Raw genomic sequence first — 26,656 nt, forward strand, 5'->3', positions numbered from 1 at the left:
CATAGCCTTAGAGCTTCACATATGAAGATCCCCGTTAAAAACTGAAAGCAAGTTCCACGAGGGCAGCAGCTCTGTCTTGTTCCCCAACAACAAGCTCTAGCCCCAGAACAAGAACTAGGACCTGGCATATCATAAGCATTGAATCACTATCTGGAAAGCAACCAACACTTAGATCATAAAAGGCTCTGGGAATCCTGGTAGAGTAGAAAGAAAGAAAAGAGAAATCCCAAAGTGACTGATAGTGGACTTTCTAATAATTGTGTGGGTATGGCTCAAACTGATTCTCTTAAAAATTTAGAAATAGAAAAAAAAAAAAGTGACATCATTAGCACCGAATGGGTAGATCAATTCAGTTCTGGTATATTAATCACTGAAGCTATTTATACAAAAGATGGACATGAATGTCGTACAGGTGAATAGTCCTATTTGAAGTGCAAGAGTACATGATCTGAGGTTTTGCCAATTTGAGATCATTTACTCTTTTTTGAGGTCTGATGAAAGCTATGAACCTCACAGAAATATCCATATGCAGACAATGCAACAATTAAAGGAGGTAGCAAGGAGATTAATAGATGACTGGTTAACAGAATAAGAAGAACCCGAGGTCCCTTTTGAATCTATCTCTATTGGTCTACATGAACAAAATAGGTCCAGAGGCGTGGATGCATGGAACAGACTACACAGACAAGCATATCTCAGAGGGAAGGACGGGGTGGAGGGAGAGATTAACCAAAGAGTTTATATGCATATATGCATAACCCATGGACACAGACAATAGTGCGGTGAAGGCCTGGGGTGGGGCAGGAGCTGGGTGGAGGAAGGTAAAGGGAGGGGAAAAATGGGAGACATCTATAATATTGTCAACAATAAAAATAAATTTTAAAAAAATCCCTTCTTACCAACTCTTTTGTGAAGTGCATGTATATCCTTTCTTAATCCGTTTTGTAAATTCAGATATATGCATATCGATTAGATTAGTTTGAGAGCCACCATTTTTGCATTGTTTGAGGAAGCCTGGGATTGTGGGATGGCTGTAGGTTGGGAGTATTTCTAGACTTTGAGTTGCATGAGTGCTGAGAACCCAGATGTAAAAATAGCTTTATTGACAAGAGCACATCAAACAGTGCTGAGGGAAAAGATCAAGAAAAAAGCGACATAGCTTCCGTGGGGAAGAACCAGGAGGTGACTAACAGGACTAGCAGGAACCTGAGACTTGGCTGCAGGTGAAGATGGCTTTCTTTGTCTAGGATTCAAAGGCACAGCAAGGAAGAAGGCAGAGCTGAGACAGTTAAGTGCTCAGGTGGCTGGAATGGTAACCAGAGACTTTAAATGAAATCTGGAGAGGAAACATCTAGATTCCAATCCCAACTCCCTTCCTTCCTGGCTGAATAGCACTGGGCAAGCTATTAACAATTTCTCTGGAAAGGATATGCTCCTTATAATTGTATCCACTGATGGAGTACAGCCCTTTGCCCTGTGACACTGAGCATTTGGCTTTAAGTGGTAAATCGTAATACACTGTGAAGAGAATGTGCTGTTGTGATCTCATCATTGGCCACAGGCTCCAGTTCTTTAACATGTTAAACACACAGCATAGAGTAGGTGTTCAATATTTGTAGAATGGATGCTTAAAGGCATTACATACCTAATGGAGTGCAAAAAAAAAGAAACTGCCGATTTCTGTGTTTTGACATAAAACAACACCTTTTAACAGTAACATAATTTTGCCCTAGCTGGTTTGGTTCAGTGGTTAGAGCGTTGGCCTGTGGACTGAATGGTCCCAGGTTCGATTCTGGTCAAGGGCACTTTCCTGGGTTCCGGGCTCGATCCCCATGAGGGGGCCATGCAGGAGGCAGCTAATCAATGATTCTTTCTCATCATTGATGTTTCTATCTCTCTCTTCCCTCTCCCTTCTCTGAAATCAATAAAAAAGATATTTTATTAAAAAGTAACATAATTGCCCTAACCGGTTTGGCTCAGTGGATAGAGCATCGGCCTGCGGACTCAGGGGTCCCAGGTTCAATTCCGGTCAAGGGCATGTACCTTGGTTGCGGGCATATACCCAGTGGGGAGTGTGTAGGAGGCAGCTGATCGATGTTTCTTTCTCTTCGATGTTTCTAACTCTCTACCCCTCTCCCTTCCTCTCTGTAAAGAATCAATAAAATATATTTTTTAAAAAGTAACATAATTTTAAAACCAGAATAGATTTAATCAACATAATTAACAACTTCCAAACATCTGCATTTTGTGTAATAGAAATCACTTTGAGACAAGATATAATTACATGCAATGTTTTACTTTCTAAAGTATATGCAAATTTGTTTTAAAATATTCTCAACAAAATTAAGACAAATTGTACAGCAGTTTCTATAATTTTGTGGAGCATTCATTCATTTAACATTTATTGAGTACCTACACTATTTACTAGGCCCTGTGCTTGCTAAGACATAAGTAAATATTTCCTTCTTTTCTTCTTATGTCATGTGAGTAGGAACTTATAATCAATTTGGATGAAAATATATACAAATAAGGTACATGGTCAGCAAATGTATATAAGTAGTCTATAAGAAGAATGACAATAAGAGAGACATTTGTAGGAGGGAGAAGTCACTTTGTGGTAGGGAAGTAGTAAAAATATTTTGGAGAGGGCACTTGAGTTGAGCTTTAAAGAATGAACTTAAGCCCTGACCGGTTTGGCCCAGTGGATAGAGCGTCAGCTTGCGGACTCAAGGGTCCCGGGTTCGATTCCGATCAAGGGCATGTACCTTGGTTGCGGGCATGTCCCCAGTGGGGAGTGTGCAGGAGGCAGCTGATCGATGTTTCTCTCTCATCGATGTTTCTAACTCTCTATCCCTCCCTCTCCCTTCCTCTCTGTAAGAAAATCATTAAAAACTATTTTAAAAAAAGAATGAACTTAAGCACAAGCGAAATGAAAGACAAGCAGACTTAAAACTGGCACAACTTCTAGGAAGAGAAGAGCATTTCTCACCAATGTAAATGGATTTGAAATTACTGAGTAATCTCTTGTTAAGTTCCTCAACATCCTCAAAGCTGGATTATTAATAAAGGCATGTGCTTCTGCATTTTACACGCAACACAAAAACTCCAGGCTTTTGCCAAGGAGAACTACTCAGGCTCCTGCCTCTTGGTGTTCAGCAAAACTCCATTGACAGGACTACTTTTAGGAGGAGTGCAGAAGGACACATGGTTCTGCCCTGCCTGTGACATCCTAAAGTCTATCTCCAAAAAGGGAACATTCTCTCCATTTGACCCAGTGATCCCATTTCTAGGAATATATCCCAAGAAATAAAAATACCAACCAGAAAGATATATGCACCGCTATGTTGATAGCAGTGAAATTTATAGTAGCTAAGATTTGAAAACAACCTAAGTGCCCATCAGCAGATAAGTGGATTAAAAAACTGTGGTACATCTACACAGTGGAATACTATGCTGCTGTCAAAAGAAGGATCTCTTACCATTTGCAACAGCATGGATGGACCTGAAGAGCATTACACTAAGTAAAGTAAGCCAGTCAGAGAAAGATAGGTATTACATGATCTCACTCATTTGTGGAATATAATGAACAGCATAAACTGATGAACAAAAATAAATCCAAAGACAGAAGCATCAAACAGACTGTCAAACCTCAGAGGGAAGGGGAGGGTGGGTGGGGGTAGAGAACAACCAATGAACTTGCATGCATAGATGCATAACCAATGGACACAGACAATAGGAGGGTGAAGGCCTGGGCTGGGGGCATGGGCAGGCTGGGAGAGGTTAATGGGGGAGAAGGGGAAGGGATATATGTAATACTTTCAAGAATAAAGATTTAAAAAATAATAATAATAAAGTCAATCTTCAGGTCTTTTCAGATCAGCCAAGACCTAGGTACTTGGATCACCTCCCACTGTCCCTCCCCATAGCCTCAGCCCTACAGAATAGATATATGGACCCCTACTTTTTGTCACATCTTCAGTTCAAGTCATAGATGCTCAAAAGAGGCGACCCTACAAAACTCTACCTTGAGTAGGAAAGTTGTTAAACATAATTATAAGACACAGTGTCTATCTAGGAGAAATTCCAGTCTGAATGCAGCATCAAAAATAGATGTGTTCTTCTTGAGCAGTTGATTTTATTTTATTTATTTATTTTTAAATATATTTTATTGATTTTTACAGAGAGGAAGGGAGAGGGACAGAGAGTTAGAAACATCGATGAGAGAGAAACATCGATCAGCCGCCTCCTGCACACCTCCCACCGGGAATGTGCCCACAACCAAGGCACATGCCCCTGACCAGAATCGAACCTAGGACCCCTCAGTCCGCAGGCCGACGCTCTATCCACTGAGCCAAACCGGTTAGGGCGAGCAGTTGATTTTAGTACAGATATTGTTAACTAGGTAACACATATCCCTTTATCAGCTGGCACAATGAATTACAAAAAATTAAATTGATTTGAGAGAGAGAGAGAAAGGGAAAGACAGAGACACATTAATTTGTTATTCCACCCATCCATGCATTCATTGGTTGATTCTTGTATGTGTCCTGACTAAGGATGGAACCTGTAACTTTTGGCATATAAGGAAGACACTCTAACCAACTGAGCTACCTGGCCAGGGTCCACCATGCATTTTAAATATAATTCCTAGCTTTGTTTCATGTCAACAGTTGAATTTTTCTTCTCCCTGTAAATGTATAAAAGCATCACTATCTGCCTATGCTCTTTGGAACTGCCTTAAATCCTTTCTACAGAAACAAGCATTGTAAATACATGACTGATTGGGTTGATTTTCTTGCAGGTGAGGGAAGTCCAGTTGGTCTTTATCCCTAAATCATCAGATCAATGCCTGTAAGTGAGTGGGCATGCCATAAGCCTGAAGGAGATACTGTCCATCTCTGCAACTGTCAGATCCTCAGGCAGCAGTCATGTGTCAGATACACCAGCACCTCGGCTGCCTGCAGCCACAGCACCAAATCAATCAGGGCTGCCAAGAAATTCCAGAAATCAACAGACAACTTTACACAAATGGAAGGGCAGCAAACTCCAGCCATGCCAGCAATGTTGCTTCAAAGCCTCAAAGAAGAAGTGCAATTGTGCTTTTTAACTACCTCTCTGGAATTAGAAATGTCTGTTTTGTTCCAGATCTCTCATGAATGTCTTTGTTTTATACATCACAATCCATGTACTTTCCTGACCACCTATGTTGTGTCAAAACAATAAGACTATGTTGAGGGGCCCTAACACAAAAGAGCTTCAGCCCTCCTCATGACAGGAGGCAGCAGGGACTTGGACATAAGACAGGCATGGGTGTGAATCTTGGCTTTGCCACTTACTCCCTATGACTACAGCCAAGTCAGAGAACTCTCCAAGCCTCCATTTCCTCATTTGTAAAGCAGGGATGATGATGATGATGATGATGATGATGATGATGATGATGATGATATTTAGTCTAGGGTTGTCAGTGTACAAAGAACCTAGCTAAGTATCTGACACACAGTATGACAATTAACGTTACCTTCTCTCCAGTTGTCCTCCCATTTTTCAAGAACTTTAAATCAATTCAGTGAGTGAGAATATTCTATTAAGCTAAGTATAATCAAAGGCAAAAATGAAATCATTACTTCAGTGAAAGAAAAATAATAACAATGGCCAATAGTTATTGAGCAACTACTATGCGCCAAGTGCTTTACACACATCTCATCTGCTTCACAACTCCTTCACAGTGCTATTATTGTCCACATTTTATAAATAAGGATGCTGAGGTTCAGACATGAAATAAACTAGTCAGATAAAAAGACAAGTACCATATGATCTCACTAATAAGTGGAATCTAGTGAACAAAACAAACAGGCATGGATATATGGAACAGACTGACAACTGTCAGAGGGGAGAGGGAGGGGGGATTGGATGGAAAAAGGTGAAGGGATTAACTGGAAAACATATACGTAACAGATAAACGCAGACAACAGTGATAGCCAGAAGGAAAGGAGGTGGGGTTAGGTGGAGGTGAACAGTGGCAGCAGCAGCTCTGCTCCTCACGTGAGAGCATGAAAAAGAGAAAGGACTTCTCTTCCCACATCTGTATCCACTGATTAGGGAGAGAATATTTCCCAGAAACCTTGAGCCAACTTCCTTCATGGCAGAATGTCTTCCTGGCCACCCTGAGTGACCAGGAAGCTGGGAAAAGAAGTATCCAGCAAATGAGATTATGATGACCAAGACTGGCTTACCCCATGATGTATCTGTGTATTACAAGCAGATCAAAGTCAGATGCACTAATAAGGAAGCAGGGGTTATAGCTATTGAATGGGTAACCAACAGTTCCTGCCATCAGCATTTTAAACAAAACAATCTGCCTTCCAGAAAGTAGGAATTTATAAGATAATAACATGATATTTGGGCATGAACACGTTTCTAATGACAGCAAAGCTCTGATTTGGCAGTTTCAGAAGGGAGGGCTTAGCCCAAATTCCCTCTTCAAGTTCACTGCATACTCTGGGGTTCTGAGCTTGGCAAGGAAGATGGGTATCCACTTGCCAAAGCAGAAGGAAAGGATGATTCAGAACCACTATGATGTGTGATTTTCACTGTGAGAACTGGCAAAGCAAGATGGTGATGCATTGTCAGGTGAAATACAACTCTTGGTCCTCCCAATAGCTTCAGGAAATAAAGAACATTGCCTCATTCCCTTCACCAGTGCCATTTAACCCTTTTCTGCATGTCCACGTCCTGTGTGTTCTTAATGTCCAGCTCAATTTTGGCTTCCTTCATCAAGCTTTTTCTATCACTGGCCAATCTGTATCCCACCACACAACTGAAGACATTCACAAATATCTTCCCAACCCTATCATCAAATCCAGGTGACTTGACATAAATAGCTACCAATTTTGTCCACTTATCTCCATCTAAATTGCTGATAATAACTGCTGGTGTTTATTGGGCATGGGCTATATGCAAGGCATTAATCTATGTACTTTGCAACTATTAACTCATTTAATCTTCTCAACGACCCTATGAGGTAGACTATAGTAATATTTTATACATAAGATTACTTGGAAATAAATTGTTAATAACTTGATCAAATTCACATAGGTTGTAAGTGAGCAGGTAAACGGTAAAAACCGAACTTGAACCCAGGTCTCTGTTTCTCCACAGGACTTGCTACTGCTACCCCAGGACATTACCTCCAAATGATTCTCTTTCTTGCTCTTGCCTCCATATAAGTGTTCATTAAAAGGCCAAAAGCTTCCCTGACAGATGTGGCTCAGTGGCTGAGTGTCAATCTACGAACCAGGAGGTCACAGTTCAATTCCCTGTTGGGGCACATGCCTGGATAGCAGGCTTGAGCCCCAGTGTGGGGAGTGCAGGAGGCAGCCGATCAATGATTCTCTCTCATCATTGATGTTTCTATCTCTCTCTCCCTCTCCCTTCCTCTATGAAATCAATAAAAATATTTTAAAAGACCCAAAGCATCTTTATGTATCTTTAAAGACAACCTGACCCTGCTGCATGTGGAATCAGGCAGTTTAGTAATATGTGAGCACACAGTGTCTCACGATTAATTAAATATCTGCAAATGAATTATACAGGCTGGGTCTTTCTTTTGAAAAGCTACATGTCACTTGAGTAGAAAAACTAACTCTGAATTCAAAATGCCCCATACTAAAATATTGACTAGAGAATTAATTTTAATTAACCTAATTTTGAATGAGCTTTAATTAACGCACTAAAAGTAGTGAGTCATTGCCATTCTCTGAGCCAAAATGAATTTATATGAAATAAGGGATGAGGTCTAGAAGGGAGAGAGAGAGGGACAGAGGAAGTCATGTCCCCTCTCTCTGAGATGCTACCCCAGACCTGAGCTCAAAGTGAAGAACTAAGCTCCCAAGACCCAACACAACTGATCCTTTCACACAACCTACTTACAGTGGTTACCCAACATGTAATCCACCCATGACCTGGGTTGGAACCTCCGGGGCCCGTTGTTGGAATGCCACTTCCTGGGGCCCCCTCCAGGCCTACAGGTTCACCTTCTCAGAGGATGATGCCCAGGACCCAGCACTGTCACAAGCACCCCTCGAAGGCTCTGATTCATCCCACGGTTTGAGAACAGCTTTCAGAGCTCAGTAAAATGTAAAGACCATGATGATTCCTCAGATTTATTTCATGGAGATATAATTTTTAAGTAAATAAGATAATATCCCAGCAGCTCTAAAGGAGAGGCATTCGCACTTTGAAAATGAGGGAAATCAAGTCTTGACATATCGATGGTACATTATCCCTGTATGCAGTCAGAAATCAACTGCTTTGTACTTCGGAGCAGAGCTGTCAAGAGTTGCCAATTCAGTGATTGGGGCATTTTACACCACAAATTGGAGCCACTTAATGAACTCACCTGTGCATTCAACTCCTAGTTAATGTTATCTTGTGGGGAAATGGCATTTTTCTAAATTTATTACTTCAGTATGTCCCCGAGTTAGGATAGACTTCCTGACTCAACTACTAATTGCATGTTCGAGACTCTCTTTGATTCTTCTTCTGTACAACACCTAGCAAAGGTAACTTTTTTTTAGATAAATTACTTCCTTTTCTTATTCCTCTCCACTGGTTAAACCCAGTCCTCAAACTCACTCTGTTGCCTGCTACCCTACTAATTTAAATTCAGGATACGGGAAATTAATTTAAAAAAAAGAACCCTAAGAGTTGAACAGCTCCTTGTGGTTAGGCAAACTCCTCTAGCCTTTCCTCAGCTTAGCAGTCTCTGTTCATTGGCTTCCTGGGACTTTCCTTGAGCCTAAGAGTTCCCTGAAACTTTTGGGGTAAAGTACTCAAGGCAATAGTGCATCAGTCTGGGGGTTTATGGCACTCTCCCCATTTGGAGCAGCTCTGAGAGTTCAATCACCTTGGAAATACCAGAGCAGGCTCCCTGAATACGCACAGAGAATATTTTTTTAAGCACCATAAGAAAACAAGGTCTACTTATCCCTAAATGTAAGAGTCATTATTTAAAACTCTCACTGACTCAGAAGAATTTTTAGTCAGGAATAGCATCTTCAAGCTGACAAGTCACAATACCTGCACTTTTGCTAAACAAACTGGTGGGGGAAAAGCTCAAAAATATCCCATCCCCATCTTAGTTTTTGCCTTCTAAACAAATGGAATGCCCTTCACTTATCAAACTGGCCACGCCACTACAGTGAGCACCGATGCATATGGCACAGTAAATATCAGACATCAAGTTACCCGTGTTGTTTGTAGAAACCTGACTTTGGAAAAGGAAGTGTGGAAGATACACGGGTAGGAGACATTTTGCACCTTGAAATGGAACTGCTTGCTTCCGTGCAAATGGCTCTGGGTGTGTGTTGGGGGAGTGGGGTGGATAATTTCTGCGACTATCCTTTTAGGATTCCAAGTTTAGTTTGAGTCATTAGTAAGTATACTGTCTGTTGAATGATCCCATGAATGAAATTAGTACTTTGCTGATTCTATACACTGAGAAGACTAAAGAACACTGATCAAATTTCCCCTCCTCTGTTAATCCTTTCATGAGACATTTACAAAGCGCCTAGGCTAGTAAATGCCTAAGCCAGGCACCTGATATACAAGGTTCTAGTCTAGTAACAATCTCTTATGATTTGCGAGGGCACAGCCTCATCCCCTTCCTCGACAACCTGGACGGCTGTCGCCCAAGGGCTCCCGGCTTCTGGGACACCTGTTTGGCTTCCAGGAACACGCTCCTCCCGGGCCGCCAGGATTCTTCCTGCTTCCCCCGCAGCCAAGCCCTCGAGTTCTAGCTGGCGCTCGCTCTGCACGGAGCGAGCTCTGGGCTCGCAGGGCACCGTGCGCCACTCCTTCCACCCGCCCGCCCGTCGGGCTGCGCCAGACCCCGCGCCCGCTTACTTTGCCGCTGTCGCTCACTCCCAGGAGGTGATCCCGCAGCACCTCCATGGGGCAGGTCCAGGTGGAGTGGACGAACGTCCCTCGGAAGATGTGCGACAGGAGCGGCATCTGGGCGGCACACATGTCAGCGGCCGAGCGCAGCGCGGGGTCCGCGGGCCAAGAGGGGTGCACCAGGCAGAGGCGCAGAGCGGGCTCCCGCGGCTGTGGACGGCTGCTGAACCTGCACCGGCTCCTGCTTCTCCTGCCCCTGCTTTTCTGGAGATCACCTGCCCCCTGCAGGCCGCGCCCAGGGGTGGCTCCCTGTCTTTTCTATACCAATGGGATTTTCCTGCCTGGAGTTGGCTCCCTGCTCCACTCCTGTGGGTGTGGTCTTTCCCTCCTCCACTGCGTTCGTTTTTGATATATTAACTCTTTGAGTTTCCAAAATCACGGCTCACGCTGCAGTTCTTTGCATCCGTGGTGGCTGTCACCCACCCAGGAGGCAGGAGATGAAGGAGCTGGAGGAGTCAGGATTCCAGCCCCGGACCTCGAATTGGTCACTAAAGGTGCTTTTGCTCTCTGTCCCCCAACCTTCTCCACCTTCCTTTAGTGGGCACACCTAGAGTTGCACCTGCCTGTTTTCTCTCCTTTAGGTTCTTAGGGCTGTTTGTGGCCAAACCTTGGACTCTTCAACCTGTCGCACCCACACACTCTGACCTGGCACAAGTTCAGACACGGATGAAAGGTCGGTTAGAGCAGCCAACCTTACAGACAAGTTTCATTTTCAGCTTCTGCCAGCGGCAGAATTTGTCCTAATGGTCTGGAAGCATGTCCTAGCAGTGATGGCGAACCTTTTGAGCTCGGCGTGACAGCATTTTGAAAAACCCTAACTTAACTCTGGTGCCGTGTCACATATAGAAATGTTTTGATATTTACAACCATAGTAAAACAAAGACCTATATTTTTGATATTTATTTTATATATTTAAGTGCCATTTAACAAAGAAAAATCAACCAAAAAATGAGTTCGCGTGTCACCTCTGACATGGGTGTCATAGGTTCGCCATCACTGTACAGAATTGCTAGGAGCGCCTCCCCCCCTCCCGCCACTGGAGGTTAATCTGGACCCCAAAGTACCTCTCTTCACTTTGAGGCCAATATGTTGATCCTTCTATCCATCCACAGACAATTACAATTCTAAGTTTTCTCACACCTAAATTAATCTCTTTGACTTATTTGCAGTTGTACAAAGGGGAGAAAATAAATACTCTAGCCAACTAGCTAGGAATGGCAGTGTGACATGGCATGGTGGGAAAAGTGCTGGGTTAGGAGTCGGGAGACTATGGTCCATGAGGTGGGCCTTAGCATCCTTATCACCGTCCTTTGTGAAAATGGAACTTGGATTGGGTGCTGCTAAGACTGCTTCTAGGTCCATATTCCTTGCCCACACGACACCCACACAGTTCCTCACTAAGTTCCTCCCAGAAAACCAGCTGGCTTCTCCTCAGGGCCTTTGCACCTGCTGCTCCTCCTGCCCCTCATGCCTCCTGTGGTTCTTCACATGGCCAGCTCTTCCTGTTACTGGCTTACTTCAATTGTCAGCTCTTAAAGTAACCTTCCTCCCCACTCCCCAAGCTAGTAGCAAACCCCTGCCCCTGAAATTTCTATTCCATAATGCATCCTACATCTGCCATTGCATCGATTATATCCACCACCATGTATTTTATGTTTTTTATTTATTTATTTCTGCTTCCCTTCTCCCAATAACACACACAGGAATGGAAATACCACTAGAATAGGGGTCTTGTGCCTAGAATAGTGCCTGGTGTCACATACATATTTATTGAATAAAGGAAGAAATGGTTTTCCTGGGAGCAGAACAATAACCTGAGATAAGTATCCGGTTTTGGTGCCTACATAAAGAATGAATGTCCCATTGCCGTGCACGAGCAGGCTTTCCCTGAATTGCTGCTTTTATAATGCAGGGCTAGCTTATATGAATGATTTATTATTTTCTCAGTTCCTTCATCCCCCCTAATGTCTAGGGTGACCACCTCATCCCAGTTATGGGAGACTTTCCTGGTTTTAGAACAGAAAGTCTTGAAACCCAGAAAACTCCTCAGTCCCGAGTCCACCAAGGAGGTTGGTCTCCCTGCCAAAGACTCAGATTGGGAAGCCCTGAATCTTGCCTTGTGGAGACATTAGCCCTCTCTCCCTGTCACTTTCTCCTGATCCTAGAGACCACACTCCCTCCTGGCAGTCCCAACAGCCAGAACACCGAAAACATCCTCTTGATCTAGGCCTGTATACACACAAACCTCAGAAAGAAAAGTGAAGAAAGTGTCTGGCTATTATTGTAAAAAACAGAAATCAGTTAAATGCTCCAACAACTGAGACTAGTGAATTTGAATGTATTTGCTCAGTAGGATATTATGCAGTTATTAAAAACAATTAGGGCAAATATGTAGGCATCTGGGAATTATTTTAAGTTTTTTTTAAAAGGTATTTATGCTTGGTTAAAATCATGAAACACCTATAGGCATAATGGCTAGACTTGAAAAAGTATAGCGAACAGTGGCTATGGTCTTATTGGGGTAATGGAATTGCTAGGGAATTTTGTTTTGATGTTTACTGCTATTGCTGTCTGTGGCTCATGGTATGAGTAATTACAGTGTAGATTTAAATGAAGTTCATCTTACACAGAAGGAATGGCCACAGGCCTCCCGGTGACATGGCGTTTGTGTTCCTCAGGTAAGTGCACAGCTCTGCTCCCATTCACAGCCCAGCTGTAGACCCCTGCTCAGCATTCAGCGCCCTCAGCTCAGCCACACGTCAGAAAATCTGGACAACTCTCATCCCTCCTCCACCCTAAGATTCAGAGACTCCTTTACATTGTTGGTCCTCCTGCAATTGTGAAGCCCATCCTGGTCTCCCCAGGGAAATGTTTTCAAGGTCACTGAGGTTTGGAGGGAAAAGGAGTTGCAGAGCTTGTATAGTCACCTTTGAAACATAGCCCAAACACGTGGCAAGCCAGCTTCTGGTTAATGTGGTTACCCGACAGGGCAAAGTGTGCAACAAATGGCATTTATTGTGCCTCCAAAGTCTCAAGGAATGGCAGTTTCTATTCTCCAGTTCTTTCTACAGCCCATGTTTAAATCCATGCAATATTAGGACTGAGAGTCTTACAAATTATTATTTAATGTGCATTTCACTGCTGTTCTCTAGTATTATCATTCCCTGTCAGCAATGGCTCCTTTCAACCCCCTCCTACTCAGTTCCTCAAAAGGAAAGCCACCAATGGTGTGCACTTTCAGGTCCAACCCCCACATTTCACTCCCTTCCAAAGAAAAGAGACTCTCCTTCATATGGCTGCTTCTTCCGGCTCTTCCTCCTCCTCCCCCACACACGTTGCATCTGCTTGGCTCATGATCTCTCTGCCTTCCATGGTGCTGGCCTCATTTTACTACCTACTTTCCCTTGATCAAATCCTTCAGCTTAATTGCTCACTCCCAACCCCCTCCAGGAAATCTTTAGACTCCCTCTCTCTCTGGTGTTAGGTGCTTCTCCTTTATTAGTCTGTCTCCCCAGAAGACTGTGGTCACCTAAAGAACCAACCTCTCTCTTTTTCCCCCCTTTCTTTCTCTGTATCCCCTAACACAGTGCCTGGCCAAGAGAAGCTGCTCAAGAGATTTATATAAATGCTGAATTTCAAGAGATGGCTCTATTGCCTATAGTTTAGTGCTTAAAAAATAAAGGGCTATAGTAAGTGTGTTAATGGTGAGATTTTTATTGGGACTAGAATTTAAGAAAGAGCTTTAGCCCTGGGCCAGGGTGGCTCGGTTGGTTAAGCAAAGTCCCAAGAAGGTCAGCAGTTCCATTCTCTATCAAGGCACATGCCCAGGTTGTGGGTTCCATCGCCAGTAGGGGGCGTGCAGGAGGCAGTTTCTCCCTCTCTCTAAAAATCAATAAAACTATATTTTTTTAAAAAGAAAGAGCTTTATTTTCTTAATTTAGTCTTTCAACATTTTATTATGAAAAATTTCAAACATACCGAAAAGTTGAAAAGCTTCATTTCTTAAGACCACATTCATCCCCAATGGAAACAATGGTCTCAAAATTCCCCAACTACTAGGTGAGTCAAATATATTCTGAAACTCTAATTGCCTGAGGCAAAGGATAGGATCATAGCATGATCAGTTTTGACATTTAGGTCACCTTATTGGTGTAATGATACCAGCAGCGGATCAAACTCTCCTGCTAGATAGAATTTGACCTGTTTTAAAAGGCTTTCTCTTCTTCTATCTCATTTTATGGCACACAACAACCCTATAATGTAGGAAGAGGGTGTACGTTAATCATTTCAGAGATGGGGAAACTGAGGTTCAGGGGCTTTGGCTTGCCTATCTACTGAGTGCAGGATGGACCTGGGTCTTGACTGCAGTTATCCTCACCCATTGTCTCCCCATAATTGACAGTGAAGAATTTTACATTCAGTTTTTCCATGACTCACTTGGTCACTGTGAGTTGTCATCTACAACTTCCACATTGTACAGGGTTTTCCAACCATTGTCAGTGACACACCGGCCCACCCTGAAGTAAAACCAAAGTAGGAATAAAAGTAGGACCTCGAGGAGATAAGCAACCCAATCAGCATAGGTTAGTGAAATGATCCAGTGAAAATAACGCGTGTTTTCAGGAGGCGCAGAGAATACAGGGCAGGGGGGTTAAATGAGAAGCCGCTTTCCTCTCCTATCCAGGAAAAAGTTGTCGTTGCACAGTGAAGTAAATGCCTGCCTATTTTATTTATTCTTTTTGTGTAGCTAAATCTATCAGTTTCCATGGTGCTCCATGTTCACCATGGAAACTGACAAGCTCGTTATGCTTTAAGGGGAAAAAAGGCACACCAAAAATCTGAGATGGAATAAATGCATTCCTTTTAAAATTGTGTTCTTCTGGGTAGGAAGCCTTGATGGATAGCAAATCATAATGATCTCAATTTTCCAGTTCTTAAGTGAGAATGCAGGTTTGCATACCCATCAAAGGAGTACTCTTGTCCCCCCTCCCAAAATTACTTTATCTTAATAGCATAGTTATGTCTGTGGATGCCTCACTTCTGCATTTACTAGCAATAGAGAAATGGCTCAATCCTCACTTAGCCAATTTTTATGATCTGTAGTGCTGGTCCCTATATATTTTATTCTGTTTGCTCATGCAACCAATACTTCTTGGAAATCTACAGTATGACAGGCATTATGCTAAGCACTGTCAATATGACAATGTATGAAATACATGTTGCCTTACCCATATGCAACTTACACTAATCTTCCTTCTCACCTCTAGGAGTGGAATTAGTAGTTTTAATAGTATTAGCATAACATGTCCCTAGCATGATTGGAGAATAGCATATTATCATATATACTGCATATCAAATTTTGATATGAATATAATAAAAGGTACTTAAGATTAGAGCTAAAGTGACACATATTGGTAACAATGCAGATATGATTTCTTTATCATTGTTTTAAAGAGGTCTATATTTTTAAGCAGATACTTTACTTTGTAAAATTGGTATGTTCATTTAAAAAGATTGGAATATTTTAAAAAGATACTCATATCTCACAATCCAGACCTATCATCACCATTAGCATCCTGGAGGTTTTCTTAGAAAAGTTCAAATATAGAAAAGACAAAAGATGAGAGACTAGAGGTTTGTAGAGGGAAAAGCTAGAAAAAAGCTGCCTCTACTTTGTAGAATAGCAACTAAATTTGGAGAAAATTGGGAAAAGATATATGTTTTACCTGAATTTTAATGAACACAGGAGAACTTCAAAACAAAAGAATTGAATTTCAACTTGAACAAGGTTTTATGCCCGGCTGGTGCAGGAAGATTTTTTTTCCTGGATAAAAAGCTTTCAGTACCACATAAGTGACTGTCTCCATCACCACCCTTACTGCAGATCCTTAGAATCAGATAGCACCTTAGCTATGACAGCAAGCTCAAAGCAAATACTACTATTGACCTGGCATTAGTTTATCTACATTTCTACCCTAACATGGGTTGTAAAGATATCCCACATTTAACACCAAAGGATAAGCACTATATAGAATCAATATCTATGGGTTTCTATTCCAGCTCAGCCTCTAGCTAATGATACATTGGGAGAGTCATTCCACCTCTTCAGACCTTGGTTTCTGCATCTGTAAAATGGGAAATCACATACTATCACTGGTTCCATACTTCTTCACTCCCCAAAACTCATTTTATTTCTCCTTCTCAGACCTTACATTTTATTTTATTTTTTCTAAATATTGTAACAGCATTTTTCAAGTGGCAGATTATGGAATAGTTTCAGATTTTTTAAAAATATTTTCTTGATTTCAGAGAGGAAGGGAGAGGGAAAGAAAGAGAATCATTAATTAGCTGCCTCCTGCAACCAGGGCATATGCCCTTGACCAGAATCGAACCTGGGACCTTTAAGTCCGCAGGCTGACGCTCTATTTACCTAGCCAAACCAGCCAGGGCTCAGACCTTTTAAAACATCTTATCTATAAAGAAGACAAGATAGATGCCCAATATAAGTTGTTGCATGAATTACCCCATTTTCATTAATGAAAGACCAAATTAACTACCTTCCACAGCTTCTGATCAACATGAACTGTCTCGTATTATCATGTTGAAGTAACATAATTCAAACCCAAAAGCAGACCTACCATTTTACTTAGTTCATGCAATCTATCTCATGTTGGACAGGTATTAGGAATAGCGTAAGAAAAATAGTTTTGAATTTGTTGGAGTAGGGAATCATTAGCATGATTTCACACATTCCTATTAATTAGTCAATTTTTCTGCCTTGAACTAAAAGAGTTCACTTTACACATATCCAGCATGCCACATTGACAAGTGAGACTTAGAGAATGAAATCCTATTTACGTGCTAATTCTTGAGACAACAAGGAAGGGTTGGTTTTTCTCACAGGTGTCCATGCACAGCTCAAGTAGTTTGAGCTGACAGTGGTTCCCAAGTTGGGAAGAGGCTCAGCTCAACTAATGACGTGATAGACTATATACTAAGAGCTGTTGCATGCATGTGAGTCCATGCTCCTAGCAGCCATGCCAAATTTGGGCTTCTACCCCAGCAGAAAGCCAACTATTACAATCCTTAGAAAAGCTACACATTTAGTGTCCCTTTGGATAGGTGTATATTTCATATGGAAATTAAAAACTGAAAATCAAGTTGTGACCCAAAAAAATGATGCTTATAAAGAAAATAAAAGATTTTTTGAAATCCTTATAGCCTTATTTGAATATATAAAATTAAACTTACTTGGGGAACTATAAATGAATGTCAAAAATTCCTTCCTCTCTGAATATTTCTAAAGGGATGATTTTTAATATTATCCTATCTAATAATAGACAAACATGGTAATTAACCGTACCTCCAACACGCTTCCCATTGGCTAATCAGGGCGATATGCAAATTAACTGCCAACCAAGATGGTGGCCGGCAGCCAGGCAGCTGAGGCGAACATGAGGCTTGCTTGCTCCAGTCATGGAGGAAGCCAAGGTTCCCCGCCTGCCGCTGCCAGCCTCTGAGCTGTACTCTAAGAAACAATGTTGCAATTATAGAAGCTAAACAAAACCCAGAAACCTGCTTTCAGCAGCCGAGGTCTCAGAGCTGGAGCCGAGCCTCAGAGCTAAAGCTGGCTCTCAGCTCCAGTGACTGACATAGAAGGTAAATAAATCCCAGAATAAAAAAAAAAAAAAAGAAGAAAAGGAGAGGTTGGGAGCGTCAGTCACCGCCAGCCTGAAAACGGCCCTCAGCCCCTCACCCAGACTGGCCAGGCACCCCAGTGGGGACCCCCACCCTGAAGGGGGTGTGACCAGCTGCAAACAGCCATCATCCCCTCATCCAGGCTGGCCAGGCACCCAAGCGGGACCCCCTCCCTGATCCGGGACACCCTTCAGGGCAAACCAGCCAGCCCCCACCTGTGCACCAGGCCTCTATCCTATATAGTAAAAGGGTAATATGCAAACTGACCCTAACAGCAGAACGACTGGAAATGACTGGTCACTATGACACACACTGACCACCAAGGGGCAGACGCTCAATGCAGGAGCTGCCCTCTGGTGGTCAGTGAGCTCCCACAGCGGGGAGCTCTGCTCAGCCACAAGCCAGGCTGATGGCTGCCAGTACAGCGGTGGTGGTGGGAGCCTCTCCTGCCTCCTCAGCAGTGCTAAGGATGTCCGACTGCAGTTTAGGCCTGCTCCCTACTGGCAAGTGGACATCCCCCGAGGGCTGCCGAGCTGCCAGAGGGATGTCTGATTGCCATCTTAGGCCCGATCCCCCGGGATCGGGCCTAAGCCAGCAGGTGGTCATCCCCTGAGGGGTCCCATATTGTGAGAGGGCACAGGCCGGGCTGAGGCACCCCCCTTCCCCCCCAAGTGCACAAATTTTTGTGCACCGGGCCTCTAGTGTGTGTATATATATATATATATATATATATATATAAAGGAACTTACCATTTATGGAAGACTCTTTCATATGAAAAGCAAAGGACACTAATTATAAATCTAGCCCAAATGGGAGGGGGAAAGCATAAAAAAGAAGCAACTTTTGTTGTTGCTTTTATAAATTTGTTTTGCTTTTTCAGAATTCTTTATGCAAGGGCACATAATAGAGACTCAGTAAATAGTAGATGAATTAATCTCAGATTATATACTCTAATATCCCAATTCAGACTTACTCATTTCCTTCCTCAAGCATTAAAATTGCCATAGTGTATGCCCAGTCAGTGTGCTCAGCAGTTGAGTATCTGCCCATGAACCAGGAGGTCATGGTCCGATTCCCATTCAGGGCAAATGCCCAGGTTGCAGGATTGATCCCCAGTGGGGGACATACAGAAGGCAGCCAATAGATGATGTTCCTTTCTCATCAATATTTCTCTCTCTCCCTCTCCCTTCCTCTGTCTAAAATAAATAAAAATATTACAATTGCCATAGTGTACATAACATTATCATATGTTGTGAAATGAAGAAAATGTAACTTGAGTTTGAGGTATGTAAACGTAAAGACTTTAAGTTGAAAGTAGTAAAAACCAGCCTAAACTCCAGCTTCATCTTGACTACATTAGGCAATACATTTTGATGTAGAGCTTCAATCGGCTCTGAGATTCTCCATACACACTGTCATTTACATAATATTTCTACATCTCTTCCTCAAAGATTTTATAAAATAAAAATCGTCTGATGCCTTGTTGAAGTCAATATATACCACACATTCTGTTACTAATTTTATTGCTTAAAAATAGGATATTTCCTCTCAAATTATAAAAAATGTATTATTTCTATAAAATAGTATTTTAGTAATCATTATCTGTCTTGTGGGCCCCTTGATAATAGTTTTTATAATGCTCATCCAAACATTAAATGGGGCTTGATGAGAACAGAAGTACTAGTTTACTCATCCTTTCCCCCTCAGGTGAAGATAGGAGAGCAAAGTGAATAAGGACCTGGGGTTCAAAATCAGACAAAGCTGGTCTGAATTCTGAATCTATAGGATACACAATCTTGTGTTTGTGGTTTCATCTTAAATCTCACTCTCTCAAGACAGAAATACAAATATCCACTCTGTTTCACTATCAGAATTAACTGAAATAAGATACATACAAAAGTAGGTTTACAGCTGTGAGTACTCGAATGCTATCAGGCAAAACTGTTAAGCAGAAGTACCTCTACTCTTGATATATCTCACAAATGTTAATTTGTGACATATATACCCTTTTGTACCCAACTTCTTTCCCAATAGATTTTTGAGGCAGAATTTATGCATGCTTAAAAACCCTTAATAAAAACCAAGTGCCTCCTAGAGCACAGTAATGTTTTATGGAGAGTCTTTAAAAATATACATTTGAGTCTCATAATCAGCCAGGAAGATAAGCAGGGCAGACATAGAACTTTGCATTTTACAGATGAAGGAATGAAGATAAACAAACATTAAATGCCATGTCTAAAATCACAGCACTGCTTCTCTAAGATCCTCGGACTTTTGGCAATTAGTTCAAAGCTCTTTCCATCACTCTATTTGAACTTTCATTTGAGCAAATACCAGCCAAAAACTGGTGTTTACCCCTATTTGCCAAGCCCCTTCCCTTTCCTCTTCATTTATTCTCCTTTTCATGGTCTTCCTGCTCCCCATTATATCAATGGTTTCCAATCTTAGACAGGAAGTAAAGAGAGAATCTGATCGGTTCTTATGCAGTAAATGAAAAACACAGAGAGAGTACAATGTGTCACCCAAAGGGCCAAATTGCTAAGCACTGAATAAAACTTAATGCATTATACAGTGACTATTTTGGACCCCATTCATAGAGTTACAGTAGTACAATTTCTAGTATTGTTTGGGAGAATACTTCTAGGAAGGCAGTTAGTGTAAGAAGAAATGAGGTAGCTTTCCTAATTCTCCTTAAATTGTAACCAGAGTGAAGATCTATTCTGACCATGGGAAGTCAAGATGATGGAAGGCCTGGAGTTTAAAAACAAGTGACCAGGGAATAATTTCCATGTGGGCTAAGGTCACTTGGATAATCTAAAAGCAAACATTCTCAGCTTGACATTCCCAAAGAACAATGTTCGTGTACATAAGGAATGTCCAAGCGGTATCTAGACTATACACTTTGCTGATTTTTAGAATAGGAAAGAAGTCATCTAAAACAGCTGAAATTCTGGAACCTGCAAACCAATAGATGATAGAGATTGAGACCAGAAAAAAAGAAAGCTCAGAGATTGCTTTCTAAACAGAAACTACTTCTTGTTATCAGAGAGGAATAGTTCCCTGAAATTATCACACAGGGTACATGGAGCTGTCTCCTTTTCTTCCTCGGTTACACTTTGTCCTTGAAAATGGTGGACCCCATATGATAATGAGGTACATATATCCAGAGCTGCCCTACATAATGGGGTATTGTAAGCCAGAGACACAAATGTGGACCATTAGGTCAGGTTGAGGATAGGGCGGAGGGAGGTGAGAGGACTACATGGGTCCTGCAGAACCATCAATGGCCTGGGAGTCTCTTGGTATGTTTGGACTACTGAGTCCCTACAGGATATTCTCGGAGTGGTATTATTTACATTAATCTACATCCTCTTGCTTTGTTTTGGAGATTGTCAGAATAATATAGCCATAATATAAATACACTGATATTGCTGCACATGTCATTTACCATCAAATAGGGCAAGAGAAGAAAGGTGCCAAACACATTCTTTCCTTTCTCTGTTGCGTAATGCTGTCACAGCAATTCCATCATTTCTACCTCACTTAATATGAGCAGTTGCTTTAAAATTATCATTACTAATATTACAATTAGCAAAGAGATTGACAATGTAAAGCAAATTTTCAGAAGAATGAAGAGAAAGCCACCCAACACACTCCCACTCTACCACATTCCACTGAGGCAGAGTAAGAAGCAGCTAGGAAAACCCCTCAGCAAGTGGAATGGGGAAACGGAGACAGATAGCTGAACAAACTGGCTGAGCAACTTACAGTCAGATACAGAGGGTCACCAGGATGGAGAGCCCAGGTGCCTAGCAAAGGGTAAAACTGGCATGGGACCTCACCCCCAGGGTGGCCTTTCCTCCCCTGGAAGATTGCTGGGCATACAGTTTAGATGCTTCTGACCTTTCCTCCCTAAAGATAACATCTAAACCTCAGTTGTATCAGCAAAACAGGCGGGCAATGCTAGGACCAGCTTCAATTACTAAAGGTCCTCTGCCCCGGTACCGACCCATCAGTGGAGACCACGACCCTGAAAGGAACACCTGGAAAAGCTGATGAATATTTTATTGAGATCCTCCTTGAAGATCTCCCCTAAACTCCCAGCCTTTAAAGCCTACAAGACCAAGGATCCAGCTTCTTCTCCCTCTCGGGATCACCCTATACCTTTTCCTTCCCCTTTTGCTTCCCCCACAGGGGGAAAACCTTTTTCCTGACAAGGTCCATTTTGGTATTTATAACATCTTTCATTTAAAATATACACTGAGTGGCCAGATTATTATGACCACCTCACGTTTGTAGGCAAATTAGCTATAATTTCCTGCTGAAGTTGCTAGAGGGCCAGACCATTATAATAGGGAAGCAGGTTGTTTACCACAACAGTATAAGTGATTTTTTTGCTGAATATATGGGTAGACAACGCAATTTAACAGCCTTTGAACGTGGGATATATTTGAATGTGAGTGGCCAGATTGTTATGACCACCCCATCAGTCCTTCGTTGGGCCACCTTTTGCCTTCAATACTGCAGCGATTCTTCTTGGCATTGACTCCACGAGATGTTGAAAGGTGATGCGAGGAATCTGACACCATGCCTGATGAATAGCACTGTCCAGTTCTGTGAGATTGGATGGTTGTGGAACCAGATGACTGATGGTTCTTTTAACTTCATCCCACAAATGCTCAATTGGATTGAGATATGGTGATTGTGGGGGCCACCTAAGCAAGGTAAAGTCTCCCTCATGTTCTTGAAACCACTCCTGCACAATACGAGCGCCGTGGCATGGCGCACTATCTTGTTGGAAGACGCCATCTCCATTGGGATACGCCATCAACATGATAGGATGAACTTGATCAGCAGCAATACTTAGGTATGTTGTGCTATTCAGATGTTGTTCCATGCGAATTAAAGGGCCCAAATCATGCCCCAAACCATAACACTGCCCCCACCAGCTTGAAGAGTTGTACTCATGCATGTGGGTGCATGCTTTCATGCTGTTTCTGCCAAATTCTCACTCTGCCATCTGCATGATGCAACTGGAAACGTGACTCATCAGACCACATGACTTTTTTTCCAATGCTCAACTGTCCAATCCTTGTGTTCCTGTGAAAATTGGAGACATTTTATCTTGGTAACTGCAGACAGCAAAGGTGTTCGAACAGGCCTTGGGCATCCATTTCCCATACAATGCAGTGTACAGCTAATTTGCCTACAAACGTCAGGTGGTCATAATAATCTGGCCACTCATAATAATATATATCCCACATTCAAAGGCTGTTAAATCACGTTGTTTACCCATATCTTCAGGAAAAAAAATCACTTCTACTGTCGTGGTAAACAATCTGTTTCCCTATTTATAATGGTCTGGCCCTCTAGCAACTTCAGCGGGAAATTATAGCTAATTTGCCTACAAACATGAGGTGGTCATAATAATCTGGCCACTCAGTGTAATTCATTTGCTCCTAGATTTATTGAATTTCGAGTCCTGCCTGAGGTTGCCTTGGCAGGGCCAGACCAAATTATTTCTCAGGCCTTATATGGGCCCACGGGGCGGACATTCCACACCTCTGTCCTACACTCTAAGGGACCTCAGGAGGCTTGCAACCAGGGAGCAATGGTAGGAGCAGCTTGCCCCAGGTTAACCCCCTGAACCTGTCCCCAAGGCTCCCTTTTCTCTGTCTCTCTAGTGAGCTGACAGCAGCCGCTCCTTGGCTCACTTCTTTCCCATAACTTTCTAGAGAGCCCAAACCTAGGCTCTCTCCTGCTGCTGCTCTATCCTAAGCCCTTCCTTGTTTCACTGTCCCCAGATTCAATAAACACTCTCAAAATCACCCGGACTCATGATGTGAAATCTTCCCTGCATGTAGTCAAGAACTCACACACTACAGGCTACCCCGAGGCAGACTCGCTCTAGGCTGAGTCCCCGTTCTGGTAACACCACCATTCCAGTATCTGAGCCCCTTATTTAAGAGAATATGGAATGGTGAATAAACACACTTGCCACTTTCCATGCACTTAGTTATAGAGACAGCTTTGTAAATGCAGCAAGGATAATATAGCAGTGACAGGCATGTACAAAAGCAGCCATACAACTCTCATTCATCTTACCCATTTATTGCTATGCCAGTTACATTCATGTCCTTCTAATAGGACATGATTTCCTATTTAAATCCCCTTTCTTTGGGGATGTGGGTATCGAATAATAAAAACCCAATAACCCACTAAACAGGAAAATCTGGAAGTGTCTGGCTCAAGTAAAACCAAGCAAAACAGTGGATGTAATTGTGATAGGACTCAAAGTCCTCTCTGACAAATGGTTTACAATCACACATAGATAAGAAAAATAACATGCAGGCCAAGACCAAAAGGTAAACAGATACATATAAACTGAGTGGATAAAAAAGATAAACAGATACATTTCCTCTTTTGGAGGAAATGACTTCCAAGGTCATCAGTTGAGAGTGACAATACCGCATTTTTGCATAGAACAACAGGAGAGCTGAGGAGGCCTGAATCATACACCGTTCATTTGATCCTTACAATGACAGTGTAGGCAGATAACCTGAAAGAATGTCCAAGGACTAGCCTGAAAGGGAAGAACAACTAAACCTGCAGACATGCTGTAGGTTCTTTCAGAAAAGATTTACTTTCATACCATTTTTGGGGTTTTTTTAATTTTTCCGTCATCCAATTTAAATTTTTAAAATTTGGTTTTGATTCAACCTGGTTCAAATGCTTAAAAAGAAAGATATAATTTCTACTCCACTCTAAATAGCCCATGAAATATAAAAAGTGTCATGCAGTTTTAAAAGATCAGGCTAAGTCAGGCATAAATAAATGGAAATGTAGGATACAACAAATTTCCCAATGATCTTGAACCATACAGATGGCCATTTTGTATTTTTAGGGTCACAGAGAATTTTTTTATTCTGGGATGTTTCCTAGGAATGACTTTTTTTAAAATATATTTTTATTGATTTCAGAGAGGAAGGGAGAGGGAGAGAGAGAGAGAAACATCAATGATGATAGAGTGTCATTGATTAGCTGTCCCCTGCATGCCCAACACTGGGGATCGAACCCACAACCCAGGCATGTGCCCTGACCAGGAACTGAACGGTGACCTCCTGGTTCACAGGCTGATGATCGACAACTGAGCTACACCGGCCGGGCTCCTAGGAATGACTTTGTATGTTTTCCTTGAACTGATCTATGGCAGGCTGACAGTTTGCTCAAAAAGACACCCAAATAGTCTAAGAAAGTGTCAGGCAGTTACAGGACAATTTGAAATAGGGAGCAAAAAACTAACCAATTTCTTAATATCCCTTTATGCTTTTCTGTAAACATTTCTAACTTGTTCTATCTGGACAAGACTTAAGGCTAAGATGCCACTTGTCTGTCACAACAAGTCCTAGCCATTACTCAACACTGGCAGGTTTGTGAGTCAACAACATTTATTAATCAGCACAATACCTCAGTGTCTGGAGTAGAGCAGATACTCAAAAAATATTTGTTGAATAGATGGATGAGTAATGTAGGCACTTAAGAGCCCAAATAAAGTAAATATTGCTTCTTTCAGGCAGGTTAACAAAATCCAGGAAACCAGGGTTGTCATACTCTAAAAAGGCCCCTGTCTTTATTTAAAAACAAAACAAAACACATTCCTGAATCCAACCTAATCACACGAGTTCTTAAAAGCAGAGAACATTTCCCTTCAGAGATTAGACTCAAAAGGAGATATGAATGTAGAGGAAAGGTTAGACAAATATGATTGAGGAGTCGGTCCAATTCTGCTGGTGTTGAAGATGGAGGAAGAGATCCATGTCCAAGGAATGAGAGCAGCCCTAGCAGCTGGAAACAGATTTTCTCCTAGAAAGAAATGCAACCCTACCAACATCTTCATTTTAGCCTGGTGAGACCCATGCCAGACTTCTGAGCTATAGAACCATACATAATAAATGTGTTTTAAGCCACACACACACAAAAAATATTTCTGAACCAACCCTATACTTTCCTAATTCTTTGAAAAGCTGTATCCAGCCCAGCCGGCATGGCTCAGTGATTGAGTGTCGACTATGAACTAGGAGGTCACAGGTTCATTTCTCAGTCAGGGCATATGTCTGGGTTGTGGGCTCAATCCCCATTAGGGGGTGTGCAGGAGTCAGCCAATCAATGATTTTCATCATTTATGTTTCTCTCTCTTTCTCTCCCTTTCCCTTCTTCTCTGAAATCAATAAAAATATATTTTTAAAAAAGAAAAGCTGTATCCATTATATATAACTTTTTATCTCCTCTAAGTAATTTTTGTTGAGAATCAGACTTTAGGTAAGATGGGGACAAAGTTGGAAATTTTTAGGGACTAGGAAACATAAAAATAGAGTTAATTCAATCTAAGAAGCCAGAGAAACCTAAATGTTCTCAATCTAAGACATTACCTACCTTGAAATATCTCTCCCACCTTCACTCGAAGCTTCCCTAATGTTCATAATTCTGCCATTAACCTGATCAAAAGTCTTGTTATTGAATGTATTGATAAATATTTCTATCAGACAACACTAAAATAGTTTTCATTTGTTCTAAAAAAGATAATAACTATCCTATATAATAAAAGGCTAATATGCAAATCAACCAAACCGCAGAACAACTGGGAAGATGCTCAAAGCAGGAGCTGCCTCCTGGTGGTCTGTGTGCCAGAAGCTTGGCTCATGGCTGGAGAGTGCAGCGGTGGTGAGGGAAGCCTCTCTCACCTCTGCAGCAGTGCTAAGGATGCCCATGGGGAGCAGGCTTAAGCTGTCAGTTGGACATCCCCCAAGGGCTCCCGACTGCGAGAGGGCACAGGCTGGGCTGAGGGACAACCCCTGTCCCCCGCATGCACAAATTTTGTGCACCGGTCCTCTAGTCTATAACAATAAAATGGCAATATGCTAATTAGAGTGGACATCTTCCGGACATCATTCAGGACGTCCTTCCTGATAAAGCTGGGGTTGTATGGAAGCCAGCCCGAGTCCTG

General features: G+C 42.1%; 1 protein-coding gene across 1 annotated transcript in view; it reads right to left on the bottom strand.

The window, feature by feature from the left end:
* The window catches only part of GDA (guanine deaminase), a 64,323-nt gene extending 54,186 nt beyond the window's left edge, over positions 1-10,137 (bottom strand). Inside the window, exon 1 of the mRNA XM_070431498.1 lies at positions 9,904-10,137. Coding sequence (XP_070287599.1) covers positions 9,904-10,026 — 123 coding nt within the window. The 5' untranslated portion in view covers positions 10,027-10,137. The remainder of the gene's footprint in view (positions 1-9,903) is intronic.
* Between the last annotated feature and the right edge of the window lie 16,519 nt (positions 10,138-26,656).

Source organism: Myotis yumanensis, unplaced genomic scaffold (assembly GCF_028538775.1).
Source record: "Myotis yumanensis isolate MYYU_CA2020_CCGP unplaced genomic scaffold, mMyoYum1.0.hap1 SCAF_12, whole genome shotgun sequence".
In the NCBI taxonomy this organism is placed as follows: domain Eukaryota; kingdom Metazoa; phylum Chordata; class Mammalia; order Chiroptera; family Vespertilionidae; genus Myotis; species Myotis yumanensis.